Source organism: Littorina saxatilis, linkage group LG15 (assembly GCF_037325665.1).
Source record: "Littorina saxatilis isolate snail1 linkage group LG15, US_GU_Lsax_2.0, whole genome shotgun sequence".
Classification (NCBI taxonomy): domain Eukaryota; kingdom Metazoa; phylum Mollusca; class Gastropoda; order Littorinimorpha; family Littorinidae; genus Littorina; species Littorina saxatilis.
The window spans coordinates 37,956,639-37,975,952 of record NC_090259.1 but is presented as its reverse complement, the minus strand read 5'-3'; the positions used below and the strand labels follow the sequence as shown (position 1 = coordinate 37,975,952).

The 19,314-nt window shown below is 41.7% G+C and overlaps 1 protein-coding gene across 1 annotated transcript in view; it reads right to left on the bottom strand.

The window, feature by feature from the left end:
* Positions 1-800: 800 nt before the first annotated feature.
* LOC138949264 (nose resistant to fluoxetine protein 6-like) overlaps positions 801-19,314 on the bottom strand; it is a 26,499-nt gene continuing 7,985 nt past the window's right edge. The window contains exons 9-16 of the mRNA XM_070321052.1: positions 18,614-18,706; positions 17,546-17,711; positions 16,435-16,514; positions 15,814-15,945; positions 13,931-14,051; positions 6,227-6,413; positions 5,645-5,793; positions 801-1,600 (exon numbers count right to left, since the gene is read on the bottom strand). Of these exons, the coding sequence (XP_070177153.1) occupies positions 1,451-1,600; positions 5,645-5,793; positions 6,227-6,413; positions 13,931-14,051; positions 15,814-15,945; positions 16,435-16,514; positions 17,546-17,711; positions 18,614-18,706 (1,078 nt within the window). The 3' untranslated portion in view covers positions 801-1,450. The remainder of the gene's footprint in view (positions 1,601-5,644; positions 5,794-6,226; positions 6,414-13,930; positions 14,052-15,813; positions 15,946-16,434; positions 16,515-17,545; positions 17,712-18,613; positions 18,707-19,314) is intronic.

Sequence of the window (19,314 nt, the reverse complement as noted above, 5' to 3'; positions counted from 1 at the left end):
GGTCAGTTAGATGTGAACAATAATTTGATTTTCTGGATCAGGGAGTTCCTATGCGATCGGCCACAACGTGTCAGCCTCAGCAACCGTTTGTTTGGTCATTCTGTGCTTTCAGACGAAGTTGTTTTAAACACCGGGGCCCCACAAGGTTGTGTTCTCTCTCCTGTCCTTTTTTCCATTTACACAAACAACATGCTTTTAAATGATCCAGTTCTAGCCCTCATTAAATATGCAGACGACATGGCCCTCGTTGGGCGTCTGAAGGACGACGAAACTTTGTCAAAGTATTTTACCCAAGTTGATCTTCTGAATGAATGGTTCAAGTCCAGTTTCTTGCAGTTGAATGTAGGCAAAACAAAAGAAATGATTTTTGGAGTAAAGAGTGATGATAATTGTGGTCCCCAAAAAGTGAGAATAAGCGACAAGGAAGTTGAACTTGTGGAAACCTTCAAATATCTTGGGGTTTCAATTGACAATAAGCTGACTTTTAGTGATCATGTTCATGCTGTTTATAAGAAAGCTCAGCAGCGACTTTTTCTTCTCAGGAAGCTTAAATATTTTAATGTCAATCAAAGTGTTATGGAACTTGTGTATCGCAGTTTGATTGAAAGCATACTGACTTTTAACATTGTGACATGGTATGGTACCACAAATGTTAAAAACAAAGCTAAACTCCACCGCATTGTTGCGACGGCTAGCAAGCTTGTTGGGCAACCCCAACGACAGCTGACCAGTCTTTACGAAGCTGCCATTAAGCGGAAAGCTCTCAAAATTGTCCGTGATCCGATCCATCCTCTCAACCCCTGTTTCGAAATTCTCCCTTCAGGTAAACGTTATAAGGTCCCTTTGGCACGCAAAAACCAGTTTAAAAAGTCATTCCTGCCTTCTGCAGCCACCATTTTAAATTCTTTTCGCATCACGTAGAGGCTGGTCGGCTGGGAAAAAACAAACAATGTGTACATGTGAAGGTGTGTGTGAAATATTTGTAATGTGATTACTCTGCTGTAAAACCCAACTCCTGTGATATGAGAGGGTAAATTCACATAGTGCAATATCATATTTGATTGTATCCCCTTTATGTTTTATGTTTTATGTGTGTCGTCCTATACAATTGTTGTTATAATCGTTTACAGGCAGGCAGGGTGTGCCGAAGAAAAATTTCCATTTTTATGTAATATTTTAATGGACAATAAAGTGCTGTTATTGTTATTGTTATTGTTAAATTGAAAAAAATGAAACAATGGAATGTAAAACACATACACACAATCTTCTTAACATGTCCTAGTCAGTTGTCATTCTTTCTGGGTTTATTTTATCAAATGTCTTGTCACAGCGTTGAAGCTTTGGTTGCCTGTTGTTGCTCAAAGCAATATTCTTACAACTGCTTCGTCCATGGCTGCTGCTACTGCTGTTGTTGCTGTTCCTCGTTGCCATCCTGTCATGACACCCTTCCTTACTTTTCTTCAGCACCATCTTTTCTTGTCTCCTTCTTATCCCGGTTAAAGAGAATTTTCTCCAATGCCATCATTGGAGCCTCAAAGGAAAGGGAAGTAATCGCTGCGGCCACGTAGGATACCACCAGGATCCCAAGGAAAAACATCACCTGTAAAATGAATGGTAAAATGAGGTTACATGTTTCACTGGTGAGCCAAGCGAAAGTCAAAAGTTGAGCATATGAGGCAAAAGTCTATTGTGTGAGTTTAAGGCCAAGAATTCAAGAGCGTCAAAAGAATGAGGTCAAAAGCAAAGCGTGAACCACAAGAGTGAAGAGTGAGTCACTAGTCGAGTGTGACTCTAAAGTCGTGTGTGGGTCAAATTCAAGTGTGGGTCAAAAGACAAGAGTAAGTCAAAAGTTCGTCAAAACTATGAGGTCGACATCTATATATATATACGACTAGTGTCTGTGTGTCTGTCTGTCTGTCTGTCTGTCTGTGTGTCTGTGCGCGATGCGCGGCCAAGGTTCTCGATGGATCTGTTTCAAATTTGGTGATCATATTTAGGTACACCCTGGACACAACCTGGTCGATGAGATATTTCAACACGTGCTCTTAGCGCGCAGCGCTGTGCGCGCTGAACCGATTTTGGTTTTTTAGGTCTGGATCCACTACCAGTAACTCTTCCTTATCTTCTCCAGTGTTTTCAGCCGCGATTATCTCCCTTCCTCCGTGTGGCGTCAATCTATATTCCCGTTACTACGTTACTATTTTTAGAAGGTCACTGCACGTTACTATTTTTAGAAGGTCTCCGGTGTTTTGCGCGTTTATCTCCTTTCCCGGGCGCAGCCTGGTATTCGGCTCTACTTCTTCCCGGCGAAGCCGGTACCCGGCGAAGCGGGTAATCATCTAGTTGTACATATGACTGTCAGCTGGTTGTCGCGACATATATTTCGTGGTACAGACTAAGACCGGTTGGTTACAGGTTTTAAACCCCACATGCACCCGTGTACCCACAGATAACACACATTTGGAAATAAACTGTGACCTTTTTCTTTTTTTCTCTCTGTTAATTCTCCAGTGGCCGTTTTTTTTTTTTTTTTTTTTTTTTTTGCTTAACGCCCAGCCGACCACGTAGGGCCATATCAGGGCGGTGCTGCTTTGACATATAACGTGCGCCACACACAAGACAGAAGTCGCAGCACAGGCTTCATGTCTCAACCAGTCACATTATTCTGACACCGGACCAACCAGTCCTAGCACTAACCCCAATATGCCAGACGCCAGGCGGAGCAGCCACTAGACTGCCAATTTTAAAGTCTTAGGTATGACCCGGCCGGGGTTCGAACCCACGACCTCCCGCTCACGGGGCGGACGCCTTACCACTAGGCCAACCGTGCCGGTCCCCCAGTGGCCGTGTAATATGTGATATACATAGTACAAGAGTAAGGGTGAAGACCCCAATGTTACAAATATCCCATTGAACGATCCTAATGTCTGTTAATACAATTTGTACACTGATTTAGAATCGTTTAAAAACTCGCCCCTTTTTGTACCTGGTTTACTCAGAGTGTTGGAGGTCTTAAAGGTCCTTGTCTACATTTTTATACCGAAATCGCCATTTGACCATTGAAATGCAGAGTTTATTATCTACAAATATCAAGAATACACCCCCTTTCGATCAGGAAAGACGAAGCCAGTGTAGCCGTTTGAAAATTCATTGTAGTATTCCAGCGTAGTACTCATAGTAGGATATCCTTATTTTGGAAAATGTCAAGCGCAAAACTCCTCTCAAATCCCGTGCATTTCGTGCGTTTAAAAAAAAGCGTGGACAGCGCTCCAGTGTCAAACTGTTGCTGCACTTGTTTGGGCGTGGCTATAAGCATAGTAACATGAATTTGATTGGTCAGTATTTTTAGGCAAAGCACATGTTCTCAGCAAACAGAAAACAAAATATTGGAAGCGTGAGTCACGCTACCCAAAAATAAAATCTTTTTTTACATCTTTTTTTTTCTATAACTTTTTTCCCCATGGTTCATTCATCATCTGACATAACTTTTTAGCGAAATCTAACCATAAGATTATTGAAAAAAAGCAAAAATGTAGACGACCACCTTTAAACAGCGGGCTCCATTTTATACAGGGTGACCTAAACATGCCACCCATTGAGATGCTTATAATTACTGCAGCAATTGACTTCATATGTGACCCTCCACCACGGAATGAGTCGCATGTCACCTTTGCATGATTTTCATATTTTTACATTTTCCGAAAGAGTTGTTTATGCCCTATCCAGTGGTGAAAACCGTGTTAGAAAAGAGCGAAAACTGTTTGAGTTATAAGCCTGTGACTAAGCTGACCCTCACACTGTTACCAGACACTCCCCGGACTTATATTAAGCCTAGCGCAGAACCGCGCGAGGTGACATGCGACTCATTTCGTGGTGGAGGGTCACAATTTTTTGGTGTACATTGGCTTAAGATATGGGATGACAAGTTAACTCAGTTTCAAGTTTATGTGTAAAATGTTCTGACTTTTATGCTCTTTCGGGAACAAATTCAAATTCGAAGACTGACGCAAAAATACGAGATCCGGTGTAACACGAGAAAGTTACTCCCACGAGATTTTTACTCCGGAGTAAACATTTCGTACGAAAAAGTTACTCCCTTTACGAAAAAAGCACCCCCTCATTGCACGAGAAAATTACTCCCCAAGACAGGTGAGCTCCGAGTAAACATTTTGTACAAAAATGTTACTCCCCTGACGAATAAATAACGAATAAATTACTTCACCCCAACACGAGCAATTTAACTTCCCATGCCAGGTGTACGAAATGTTTACTCCCTTGTCCCCTGTTAGTCTTGGTGGTGGAAGGGGTGGAGGGAGGATAGCGCGACATTCGTGTGCGCGAGATCACTTATTGGAATTATCCCTTCGCCCGCATCCCATTTTTGAATACGAGATTTTTATTGGAAGTAAAAAAAATGGGGAGTAAAAATTTTGTGGAGGGAGTAATTTTTTCGTGCCTTGGGGAGTTTTTTCTCGTACGAAAAGTGTACTCAGAGTAAGAATTTCGTACGAAATATTTACTCCGGAGTACATTTTTCGTGGAGTAAAAATGTCGTGTTACACCGGCCCTCCTACTTTTGAGGCCTTCTCCGATTTTCAAAAATATTCTACAAAAATAGTTAACAAGTCGCGTAAGGCGAAAATACAACATTTAGTCAAGTAGCTGTCGAACTCACAGAATGAAACTGAACGCAATGCAACGCAGCAAGACCGTATACTCGTAGCATCGTCAGTCCACCGCTCATGGCAAAGGCAGTGAAATTGACAAGAAGAGCGGGGTAGTAGTTGCGCTGAGAAGGATAGCACGCTTTTCTGTACCTCTCTTCGTTTTAACTTTCTGAGCGTGTTTTGAATCCAAACATATCATATCTATATGTTTTTGGAATCAGGAACCGACAAGGAATAAGATGAAAGTGTTTTTAAATTGATTTCGAAAATTTAATTTTGATCATAATGTTTATATTTTTAATTTTCAGAGCTTGTTTTTAATCCAAATATAACATATTTATATGTTTTTGGAATCAGAAAATGATAGAGAATAAGATGAACGTAAATGTGGATCGTTTTATAAAAACAATAATAAAATAAAGATTTTTAATGACCAAAGTCATTAATTAATTTTTAAGCCACAAAGCTGAAATGCAATACCGAAGTCTGGGCTTTGTCGGAGATTACTTGACCAAAATTTCAACCAATTTGGTTGAAAAATGAGAGCGTGACAGTGCCGCCTCAACTTTCACGAAAAGCCGGATATGACGTCATGAAAGACATTTATCAAACAAATGAAAAAAACGTCTGAGGATATCATACCCAGGAACTCTCATGTCAAATTTCATAAAGATCGGTCCAGTAGTTTAGTCTGAATCGCTCTACACACACACACAGACAGACAGACAGACAGACAGACAGACAGACAGACAGACACACACACATACACCACGACCCTCGTCTCGATTCCCCCCTCTATGTTAAAACATTTAGTCAAAACTTGACTAAATGTAAAAAAAACAAAAAAAACACTTGACCTTCATACATGAAACTTTGTGGAATTATCATCCAACATCTCAGGCTATTTGCATTGCCATTTGAATGGGTGACATTGTGGGAGTCACCTCCTATAAGATACGATAGACGCAACTACTCACAGCATTGATGCTATTTTCATCCATGTAGAAGACGGTATTCATGTTGAAAAGGTATAGATCAATGATTATTGGGTGCAGAAGGTAGATACAGTAGGTCAGACGACTCAGAGGTATCAGTGCGGGCCACGACAGTATTGTGTTCACAAAACCTGAAAGGTATATGACACGGTGAACAGCACATGCATACAAGAGAAATGGCAGATGCAAGTAAGCCTGTGCATGTGAACACTCACACACGCACACACCCACGCACACACACACACACACGGACACACTCGCACGCACGCACGTACGTACGCACGCACGTACGCACGCACGCACGCACACACACACACACACACATACACACACACACACACAATCATATGACAATTTGACACATACACATAGGTAACACACACACATACATCAGCAAAATACACACGCACCCACACTCACAAACACACACACACACACACACACACACACACACACACACACACACACACACACACACACACACATACACTGGAAAGAGAGACTGTCAGCGACAGTCTAAAACACACACACACGAACACTAAACCACAACAAGTGTCCACATACCTCCATTGCCAGTACAACAGGCGACTATCACCCAGGCAACGCAGGCTCCCCACACCTGTCTGTTAAGAGCGTTGTATAAAGCGGACACAGGTAGCGTGATAGGGTGACCGTTAGAAGCGTCCGACAGTCCGTACAGCACGGCTAGGGCACACGCCGTGGTAACTCCCCATATGAACAGGTTGAGAAACTGAAGAAAAAACATAATGCAAGAATTAATGTATTTTACAAATTGTATGCAGTGTTTACCTTAACCTGAAATATCAGGAATTGTATTGTCTTTCTGTGAAAAAAATCGTAAGGATTTGTGTATCATGCAGTCCGTTTGATCATTAAGTCAAGTTTTGACTGAATGTGTTAACATACGAGGATGGGGAATCGAGATGAGGGTCGTGGTGTATGTGTGTCTGTCTGTGTGTATGTGTGTCTGTCTGTGTGTATGTATGTGTGTGTGTGTGTGTGTGTGTGTGTGTGTGTGTGTGTGTGTGTGTGTGTGTGTGTGGAGCGCTTCAGGGAAAACTACTGGACCGATCTTCATAAAACTTCACATGAGAGTTCCTAAGTATGATATCCCCAAATGTATTTTTCATGTTTTCGATAAATGTCTTTGAACACGTCATATCCGGCTTTTTGTGAAAGTTGAGGCGGCACTGTCACGCTCTAACTTTTCAACCACTTTTGTTGAAATGTTGGTCAAGTAATCTTCAACGAATGCCGGACTTTGGTATTACATTTCAGCTTGGAGGCTTAAACATTAATTAATGAGTTTGCTAAATAAAGTTGTCATTAAAATCAAATTTTCGCAAACAGATTCAAAATTGATTGCGTCGTATTCTTTATCAAATTCTTAATCTGAAAATATATACATATGTCATGTTTACTCTAAACCTGTGTGTGATCACATTTAACGATCAAAGGTTAATTAGGTACTACGATAAACATTTTAGAGGATCTGCATTAAATGATGATGATGATGATGATGATAATGATTTGTTTCCAATGGTTTTTTCATTACTTTATTGTCCCATCGCTGGAAAATTCGGGTCGCTTCCTCCCAGCAGAAAGCTAGCAGCAACAGAGTCGCGCTACCGGGGTGTGTGTGTGTTTAGGTGTAATCAGCCACCTGCACTTATGGCAGAATGACCGAGGTATTTTACGTGCCACTGTGGTGACACGGGGGTGGAACATGGATACCGTCTCTGAGTCTGCACATACAGTTGACCCGTGTCCGCCCCGCCCCGGATTCGAACCTGCGACCAGAGGATCACAAGACCAGTGCTCTACCGACTGAGCTACCGGTGTCACAAAGATGTGAGTAGCATATTTGTGAGGTGAAACCACGTCGTGTTTTTAACCTCCCTAAATGTTGTACAGGCGATGGTAGCTGACCGGACTGGCGTTATTCACGTGTTTCGGGTGTTGCACGCAAAACTGGCTTAGCTTGATGTGAGTTGTGTTTGAGACATGTAGCTGGTCTGAGGTAAATAACGTCACAGCGTGTGAGATTTCCAACCGGGAAGGTTGTTCAGCGTGTGTCAGACTTGTTCTGGGAACAAGTACTCTTTCAAGAGACGGGTCTCTTAAGGTAAATGATTTACTATGTTGTATATTATTGACGTTGGAATACATAGCTGGAGCGTAAAGGTTAGTGTGTATAAAGTGCACCCAATCTTAGTGTGAAGCGTTGAGAGAATTCTTGATGTAATTGTTTCACGGTTTTTCATGGGGAATTTCTTGAACATAATTGCTAGGCATTTATGTTATGTTTAAGACGGTCATGCTTTGTATGGGGAGTGTTATTCATTGATTAAGTGTTAGTTTGGATATTGAATCTGTACGGAATGTGAACGTGGAATGAACGAGAATGTATGAGTGGTACATGAACGTTTGGAAGAAGAGATGGTTTTAGAGAATGTTGTATTAAGACTTGGTTAAATTCTTTAGGAGTTTCCATGAGGGATTTCCATGGCGTATAAGGGAGGGACCTTACACGAGAGAAGCGCTAGACGACGGTGGAAGCAAGGGACCACCTCTGCGCAGATGACTAGACGAGTGGAGTCTTCATCGAGACCGGTCGTAGCTGACGACGGTTGTTTCCGCTACGGGCGGAAGGGTTTCTCGGGGAGAAACCTGGAAGGTGTGTGTGGGCATCTTCCATGAGATGTGTGTTGGCATCTTCAGTGAAAGGTGCGTGTTGGCATCTTCAGTGAAAGGTGTGTCGGCATCTTCAGCGAAAGGGGTGTGTTAGCATCTCTGTGTGTTGGCATCTGAATTCATTATTCTACGATGATTCAGCGAGACAAGTAAGTGAACTGGCGACATGCAGTGAGCCGTGATACGAACTCGTGAGTGTCTGTTGGTACCTTCTTGTGTGCGTTAATCTATATTTGAGAGAGTATTGTTATAATATGTATTTACATGCCTTGAGTGAAAGCTGGAAGATTGTGCGAACTGTGTGTTGAAAAGTTGTTCGTATTGATGTATTTAAAGTGAAGAAGTTTGTTGTTGTTGGTTGAGGAATTAATGAGCCTGCATCCTCCCAAGTTCTGTTTTTGAAGTGTTTGGTGTGAAAGGGTAGAGACAGTGCAAAAGGGCAGAACACGCATAATAAATTCACATGCAAACCACTTCGTGACAGTGGTGACCCCGATTTAGCCCTAAATAGGTTTTTGTTTCTAAGGATAGATTTTTGTGGTAGTTAAAAAGCAGTTGCTTCCCTTTCAGTAGAACGGAATTGAGAAATAGTGGTTGATAAAGAAGTGCTTACAGGGTAGCTAAATATACATACTTTGATACTTTGCGTGTTGTAGTGAGTTTGTTTATGTGTATGTTATTGGACACCCCCTCTCCAGCTCTAGGGGTCTACGTAATTGTATAGTTTCGTACGTAGAGAGGGCCTTAGTTTCTGTTTGCTTCCTTTTCTGTGTAATTATTAACTATCTTTCTATCTAAATTCTAGCTCCCTGTCCTATAAGTTTTTTTAAAACTATTTTTCTTAGATTCTATCTTGGATTGATTGTTGTGTATGATTGTTGTCGTTGAGGTGCAGGCTTATTTTAAATAAAATAGTATAGGGTGTGCCATTTTTTTTTGTGTGTATAAATTCTGGAATTTTGTATTTTGTTTTTGTTTGGACTCTGGATATTTTTTTTTTAGTTGTGTACTCTGGCTTGAAAAGTGTTTTTGTTTATTATTGTTATTGTTGTTCCTATTTGTAGTTGGATTAGTAATAGGGTGATTATCTCCCTTATACTACTGTTTGATATTTAGTTGTTGGTTTGGAGAAAGTTTTTTGTTTATTTTTTTTGTAAATTTAATTTTTTTTTGGTTAGTAGTAATTTGTAAACATTTGTACTTAGACACAATTTTGGGTAAATTTTTTTTTGTTGGGGTTGTGAACATTTAAATTTTGTTTGCTCTGGCGATTGATTTTCCTTAAAGGATCTGACGCTGGTTAGTGGTGTGTGGAATTGAATTTTTCATTTAAAGTGTGTTATTTGGGTTTGGGAAACTTTGACATTTCTAGTTAATTGTTTGTTATTGTGTTGTTGTTGTTGATGTTCTAAAGTTGTTAGTTTAAGTTTGACATTGATTGACAAGTGTTTGAAGCTGCTATTGATTGTTTAATCTGATATTTTCCAAATTAAATTTTGTGTTGTGACTCTATTAAGTTTATTGTTTAATTTTGAGACTGGTTGTGTAAATAGTTAAGTAGTAAACAATTTAAGGATTGTTTTTAAAAAGGCACAAGATTTCTTTTAGTTTAGTATTTTATGATACTCTTTTGTGTGTGTTTAGTATTGCGAGAAACTGGTGTATGATACAACTTTTTGATACTTAAAACAATTTCGTGAAACTTGTGTTACTTGATCCATTGTATTACTTTGAGATTACTTTGATATTTTGACATAGTAAAGATGGCTGAGCATAGTGATACTGGTGGTAGCACATATGATCATTATTTGGCATTGGGAGAGAAGCATGGCTTAAAGGCAGAAGCTTTGTTTAAGTTTGCTCAGGATCATATGGATAGAGAAGAGAGAATTCAGGAAAGGGAAGCAAAGAAAGTAGCAGCTGAGGCTGAGACAAAAAGATTAGAAGTTGAGGCTGAGACAAAGAGACAAGAAACAGAAGTAAAGAAATTACAAATTGAGGCAAATAGGGAATTAGATGCAAAGAGGCTAGAAGCAGATACTGAAGCGAGGAAAATGGATTTGGAGTTTAAGAAAGCAGAAGCGCAGCAAAGTACAGGTGGAAATGCAGGGGGAAGATCAGGTCCCAGCATTAGGCCCCAGTACCCAAAACTCCCCATGTTCAAGGAAGATAAGGATGACATTGACAGTTTCTTGTTCAGATTTGAAACGCATGCAAAGGCGAACAAATGGAGTGATTCAGAGTGGGCCACATACTTATCAGCTTATCTGGAGGGTGGAGCGTTGTCTTTGTTTCATTCATTGTTTTCAACGGGTACTTTGTCGTATGAAGACTTGAAGAAAGAGTTGTTGAAGAAGTTTCAGTGCACTCGAGAGGGATTTCGGGAGAAATTTCGCAGTACGAAGCCAGAGGCTGATGAAAGTTTTGGCACGTACGTAACAAAGATGACGCATTTGTTCAACCGTTGGTTGAGGTTGTCGGATATAGAATCCTCATATGAAGCATTGTTTGATTTTGTGTTGTGTGAACAGATTCTTACCAGTGTATGCACTGATTTGGCAGTCTTTTTGAAAGAACGTGATTGTAAAAATTCAAAAGACATGATTGCTAGCGCAGAAATGTACAAATCAGCCCATCCGAATAAATCTTTGGCCAGAAAGAGTCAAGTAAATCCTTTGGGGACTGGAAACGTAGCGTTCAATCAGAATCATGGATCAGGACAGTCTTACAATCGTGGTCAAGGAGATAGTGGCAGAAGACAAGAGGGTATGAGCAGAAATACCAGGTTTCAAGGCAGAGGAGATGATCGTAGGCCGGGTAGAAGAGGATGGCAGCAAGGAAGTACTAGAGGTACAGGTACGGAACAGCAAAATCAGGACACATGTTACAGATGTGGGCAGTTTGGCCATTACGCTAGAGAATGTTTTCAGGTAGCATATTCAGCGAAGTCGGTAGCGGATTGTCAGGACGCTGGAGTGTTGATAAGCTCGGCAGCATTCGGGTCGTTGCCATTAGCGGAAGGTCTCGTTAATGGGAAGCAAGTTTCAGTACTGAGAGACACAGGAGCTAATGTAGCTGGGGTAAGGAAGTCGTTGGTCTTACCAAGCCAGTACATAAAGGGAGAGGTCCAAAAGGTGAAGGGTTTTAGTGGACGGATTGATTTGTATCCATTGGCGGAAGTGGTTGTCGATACCCCATATTTTCAGGGAAGGTTGAAATGTTGTGTGCTCACAGACCCAGTCGCTGACCTAGTGATAGGTAATCTTCGGGGTGTGGTACCCAGAGTAGATTTATTCCTTGGGAATACGCAGGGTGTTGGATTGTGTGCTGATGTAAGTCACAAGAAAATCACTGAAGAGGTGGTACTTGAGAAGGTCGTGTGTGGTACGAGTAGGGCAAAAGCCAAAAAGAAACTGGAGGATTCCCCGGTGCCATTGAAAAATGTGGTTACTCCTGATTTGTCGGTTAACGAGGAGGATCTGGAAAGTTTGCTGAGAGAGGATGAGACATTGAAAGAGGTGTTGAGTGTGTCACGAGAGGATGAGAAGTATGCGGGTTGTGCAGAGAAAGTTGTTGATGTTGAGGAAGTAGGTAGTGATTATTGCGAAAGCATTACACTGAGGTCTGACTGGGGCAGTCATGATGTTTTCCCAAGTAAAGGTGGAGAGGCAAATGTTGCAGTGTTACCTCTGACTGAGGAGAGGAAAACGTTGCCGTTACCTACATTGCCTAAGGGGAAGGAAGAGAAAATTGGAGATATTGTTGTTCATCCTGGTTTGACAGATAGTCAAAAGGATGATAGGGAACAGGTGTTTGGAAAGATGGTTGACATTTTCAAAACATGTGATGCGGTGGTGTCTTTAACGGCAAGAATTAGGATTCGAGGTTCATCCAATAGCATGAGACAGGAATACGTTGACAGACATGTTGTCCAGGTCATTCGTAGATCAGAGCATACCACAGGTTTATGGGATGTGTGGAAAAAGAAGGTTGTTTTGATCAAAAGAAAACTCAAGAATTTTCTTTTTTCCCCGGGAAGGGGGATGTCACAAAGATGTGAGTAGCATATTTGTGAGGTGAAACCACGTCGTGTTTTTAACCTCCCTAAATGTTGTACAGGCGATGGTAGCTGACCGGACTGGCGTTATTCACGTGTTTCGGGTGTTGCACGCAAAACTGGCTTAGCTTGATGTGAGTTGTGTTTGAGACATGTAGCTGGTCTGAGGTAAATAACGTCACAGCGTGTGAGATTTCCAACCGGGAAGGTTGTTCAGCGTGTGTCAGACTTGTTCTGGGAACAAGTACTCTTTCAAGAGACGGGTCTCTTAAGGTAAATGATTTACTATGTTGTATATTATTGACGTTGGAATACATAGCTGGAGCGTAAAGGTTAGTGTGTATAAAGTGCACCCAATCTTAGTGTGAAGCGTTGAGAGAATTCTTGATGTAATTGTTTCACGGTTTTTCATGGGGAATTTCTTGAACATAATTGCTAGGCATTTATGTTATGTTTAAGACGGTCATGCTTTGTATGGGGAGTGTTATTCATTGATTAAGTGTTAGTTTGGATATTGAATCTGTACGGAATGTGAACGTGGAATGAACGAGAATGTATGAGTGGTACATGAACGTTTGGAAGAAGAGATGGTTTTAGAGAATGTTGTATTAAGACTTGGTTAAATTCTTTAGGAGTTTCCATGAGGGATTTCCATGGCGTATAAGGGAGGGACCTTACACGAGAGAAGCGCTAGACGACGGTGGAAGCAAGGGACCACCTCTGCGCAGATGACTAGACGAGTGGAGTCTTCATCGAGACCGGTCGTAGCTGACGACGGTTGTTTCCGCTACGGGCGGAAGGGTTTCTCGGGGAGAAACCTGGAAGGTGTGTGTGGGCATCTTCCATGAGATGTGTGTTGGCATCTTCAGTGAAAGGTGCGTGTTGGCATCTTCAGTGAAAGGTGTGTCGGCATCTTCAGCGAAAGGGGTGTGTTAGCATCTCTGTGTGTTGGCATCTGAATTCATTATTCTACGATGATTCAGCGAGACAAGTAAGTGAACTGGCGACATGCAGTGAGCCGTGATACGAACTCGTGAGTGTCTGTTGGTACCTTCTTGTGTGCGTTAATCTATATTTGAGAGAGTATTGTTATAATATGTATTTACATGCCTTGAGTGAAAGCTGGAAGATTGTGCGAACTGTGTGTTGAAAAGTTGTTCGTATTGATGTATTTAAAGTGAAGAAGTTTGTTGTTGTTGGTTGAGGAATTAATGAGCCTGCATCCTCCCAAGTTCTGTTTTTGAAGTGTTTGGTGTGAAAGGGTAGAGACAGTGCAAAAGGGCAGAACACGCATAATAAATTCACATGCAAACCACTTCGTGACAACCGGGATGATGATGATGAAGATGATGAAGATGATGATGATGATGATGATGATGATGATGATGATGATGATGATGATGAGGAGGAGGAGGAGGAGGAGGAGGAGGACTGTCTGTCAATTTACATCAAATCCCAAAAATAATAACCACTGCAGGTAAAGAAATAATGCTTGCCTTGTTTATCCTCAGTTTGCAGTCTGTGCGATACAGAAAGGAGCCAGCCAGCATACCCACAACATAAGCGCCCATGCGGTTGTAGGGTTTGATGTAATAGTCGGAGAAAAAATTTCCTTGGCTGTACACAGACAAACATGCATTAGCATGAACACACACACACACACACACACACACACACACACACACACCCGCACGCGCGCGCACAGACACATGTACACACATGCACACACACACACACACACACACACACACACACCTGCCCTGCAATCTAGTTGGATATCAGGCTCTCATATAAAATGCATAACGTAAAGTGGCCAACAAACTAACAAACCTACAAAGACACTTACTTTGAACTTAGAGGATGAAAGTCGTTGTGTACACTTCAATGATTATTCTCTCATGTCAATCAATCAATCAATATGAGGCTTATATCGCGCGTATTCCGTGGGTACAGTTCTAAGCCCAGGGATTTATTTATTTATTCATTGTGTTTTTTTGGTTTTTTTTTGCAATTTATATCGCGCACATATTCGAGGCGCAGGGATTTATTTATGCCGTGTGAGATGGAATTGTTTTACACAATGCATCACGCATTCACATCGGCCAGCTGATCGCAGCCATTTCGGCGCATATCCTACTTTTCACGGCCTATTATTCCAAGTCACACGGGTATTTTGGTGGACATTCTTATCTATGCCAATACAATTTTGCCAGGAAAGACCCTTTTGTCAATCGTGGGATCTTTAACGTGCACACCCCAATGTAGTGTACACAAAGGGACCTCGGTTTTTCGTCTCATCCGAAAGACTAGCACTTGAACCCACCACCAAGGTTAGGAAAGGGGGGAGAAAATTGCTAACGCCCTGACCCAGGGTCGAACTCGCAACCTCTCGCTTCCGAGCGCAAGTGCGTTACCACTCGGCCACCCAGGCCTCATGTGCCATACACGACGACACTACCCATTACATTTTATCTTAATTTGCATGCAAGTGATTTTTTTAAGCCTTGAAACTTTTGCTTTGAACTCGGAATCTTTATCGTGCGCATGCTTACGTATGGACATCAACGCGAGTCTGCACGAAGTTCAATTAGGAAAATAAATGCCTCGCTGAAAAACGCGGGTTTCCAACCCACGCCGCTAGCAACGAACTCGTTTCAAATCCAGCGTATTATCGACTTAGCCCAACCAACCCACGCCGCTAGCAACGAACTCGTTTCAAATCCAGCGTATTATCGACTTAGCCCAACCAACCCACGCCGCTAGCAACGAACTTGTTTCAAATCCAGCGTATTATCGGCTTAGCCCAACCAACCCACGCCGCTAGCAACGAACTCGTTTCAAATCCAGCGTATTATCGACTTAGCCCAACCAACCCACGCCGCTAGCAACGAACTCGTTTCAAATCCAGCGTATTATCGACTTAGCCCAACAAACCCACGCCGCTAGCAACGAACTCGTTTCAAATCCAGCGTATTATCGACTTAGCCCAACAAACCCAAAACCTATTCTAAACAGTTATATTTTTTATTTTTTATTTTTGTATTTATATTTTTATATGAATGTCCCTGAATACAATTATGTGATCAGAGTAGTCCCTCTCTGGGCGACGGCTGGTTGGAAACAAAAAGCTCGTTTGTATTGCTTAAATGCCAAACCCTCGTACAATAAAATTTGATGTGATTTGATTTGATTTCATTTGATTTGATTAATTGAGCAATCCGCGTAGGTGGATCTCCATAAGTGCATCTTCTAGAAACGTAAGACAAACAAAGGTGGGTTTTTTTTTTTTTAAACCTCAGTTGCATGCAGGTTTGCTACTACAATTATTGTTTGCCTTATTTTGTGTGTGTGCCTTGGAGCAAAAGACAAACAGAGTTACCTTGACGCGTTCCCTTGTAACTGCCCAGGTATAAGACCGGGTGGAAAATGATCCCTCATGGTAAGCGCGCCGGGCACGATAGAAGTGACGAGCAGAAAAACACCCGCTGACACCATTCCGAATATCGGTGAGCTGAAAAACAATTCAAGATAAACTATTATTATTTATCAAGATGTAAATGAACCCCGCTACAATAACGCTAAAGATCACTGGCTTTCGCGGATTTGTGCTTTTTAAGTTGTGCTTGATGTGTGAGATATTTGCATTGTTTTAGTTTTTTCATTGATTCGTCTTTGTTTTTATTAAACTTATTTTCTGTATAGCTGTAATGGTGCATGCAAGGCTGAATACTTTTTTAAGTGCGGAGAACGACACACAAATTCCACAACCTGACAAACATACAAGTCCCACAAAGACAGACACGCATCGACACACAGACACAGACATACAGACACAGACACAGATACACATACACAGACACAGACACAGACAAACAGACACAAGCACACAGACACGGTCACACCCAGACACAGACACACAAACACACATAGAAACACACACACACACACACACACACACACATTCCTCCATACATGTTCCCCCTCAGTTGTGTAAACTCACAAGTAGAAAGGCACGAAGATGAGAGGACTCAGGATGTAGAACTGCATGTCATTGGCCAGGTACCACGACTGTGCCAGGCACTGAAAAAGAGGATGCAAGTCGTTGTTTGTTATTCTCTCAGATGCAAATAGCCACTCTCACTGAATTTTGTCTAAGTTTAGAGCGATTACGTCCCTTTGTTTATTACATCATGTTCCAAACACTGTAACATAACCATAAAGCTAACAGAACCCATTAGCAAGAAACGACTATTAACTTGCAAACTAATACATGTTAAAGCTTACTTCTTGAGTAACTCAAACTGAATACATACACGCACGCACGCACACACACACGCACGCACGCACGCACGCACGCACGCACGCACGCACGCACACACACACACACACACACACACACACACACACACACACACACACACACACACCCTTTATCTCTCTTATCAATCAATCAATATGAGGCTTATATCGCGCGTATTCCGTGGGTACAGTTCTAAGCGCAGGGATTTATTTATTTTATTTTATTTTATTTTTATTTTATGCAATTTATATCGAGCACATATTCAAGGCGCAGGGAATTATTTATGCCGTGTGAGATGGAATTTTTTTACACAATACATCACGCATTCACATCGGCCAGCAGATCGCAGCCATTTCGGCGCATATCCTACTTTTCACGGCCTATTATTCCAAGTCACACGGGTATTTTGGTGGACATTTTTATCTATGCCTATACAATTTTGCCAGGAAAGACCCTTTTGTCAATCGAGGGATCTTTAACGTGCACACCCCAATGTAGTGTACACGAAGGGACCTCGGTTTTTCGTCTCTTCCAAAAGACTAGCACTTGAACCCACCACCTAGGTTAGGAAAGGGGGGAGAAAATTGCTAACGCCCTGACCCAGGGTCGAACTCGTAACCTCTCGCTTCCGAGCGCAAGTGCGTTACCACTCGGCCACCCAGATTTCCTTCTTACACACACACACAAACACATTCACACTCCCACCAACATCTTCACACACACACACACACACACTCAACCCCACCCACCCTTCCCCCACCCCCCATGCCCACACACGCACACAAATAAATACTGAGTTTATGTCTCTTACGCCTGCATCAGATTTAACAAGATTATTGATGTACAGGAGGTTGGTCCACCACACGGTTTTACAGCCATCTCTGTCCAGTTGCACGTCCTGCCAGAAGGGCCCCTCTCCCCAGTAAGGCTGTATGCACACGTACACCATGATCACCAGCATATAAACTGGTGTCAGTCTGAAATTAAAAAAACAGAGTAAAACAAAAACAATTTCAATTACAGTTTTACTGCAAGTAAAGCGTCGGCATTTTTTCTCTCTCGGTATAATGACAAAACAATTTCATTTTTGACAAAAATGAACTAACTCAATTTATATTTTGGCAAAGGTAGCCTTCCAGACGTTACACACATTAAACAGTGGACCGTGCTATTTGTATATCTCGTCTTTCGCTACAGGTAAGTAGGCCTACCTATTTTAATGGTGCGACCGCATGTACCTCAATTTCAAGCTACACACACAATTTCAGCTCAATCGACCCATACACACCAGCGATCTAAGTGCGGACGTAAGGACAGACACACAAACACAGTGAAACCTGTACACCTCCGAATAAACGGTACGGGGTCAATAGATGTAGTCAATCTGTCGGCCCATACAAAACACACACACACGCACGCACACACACACACACACACACACACACACACACACACACATACACATTCATACATACACACACACATATACATACTCACACACATACTCACACACACACACACACACACGCACACACACACACATACATACACACACACACACACGCACGCACACACACACACGCACACACACACACACACAAACACATATTATCTCTCTTTCTTTCTCTCTTTCTCTCTCTATCCCCCCCCCCCTCTTTCTCTTTGGGTTTCTCTCTGTTTGCGTAATAATCTTTTGTCATGTAATCCCCTCGAATTGGAGTACTGTGTTTCCTGTTATTTTGATTTTTGTTCATATTGAAAAGGCAACACATTTCTTGTTTTGTCTCAATTGGTTACTTGTCTTTTCTCAGTTGATGACAATTAACCATCCAAGCGTCAAAAAAGCGTCCTAATATCTGCACGTCAGCTGCTAACTTACCTCCAGAAGCGATGGAAGTAGAAGAGGAACCAGTTGATTTTTCCTCCTTTCTTTTTCATCTCCTTTAGGGAAAGATAGGCCACCAGCAGACCACTGTGAACACATATGAAAACGCAATTTAATCACTCTGCAAAGTGCAACAAACACTTACACTATGAATGAAGATTACAACCACTGAGGTCTTTATATAACTCAGTGATTACAACAAATCGAGTGAAGTAAAATAACAACATCAATAGTCAATCTATCAGCCTGACTGCAGAATTTCAACACTGAAACCCCGGGGTTTATCATCACCGAGACTAGTAAGGCTTGGCTAGTTGAACCCGAAGACTGGGGTTGGTGACTCTGGTCTCCGAGAAGCATGTTAACATGGAATCTACTTTGCTTGAACCGATCTTGTTTACCTTCGAGCACATTTCAGAGTACATCTAACATTGTTTTTAATATTTTCATGGATTCAGGAAATGACTTACAATGCAATCATGTTTCCCTCTGATATTGAAATTTAACCTCAAATCATAATGTTAATGAACAAACTAATTAACTATCTTATTTATTTTAAAGCTTACGAGCTATAAAGCAATCCCATATTCCGGGCCGAGTCAAAGATTGTTTGAGCAAAATGTCAATCAATTTTATAAACAAAATGAGTTTGCCACAGTGTTGACTCACTTCTTGTTTACAGAAGGATATGACGT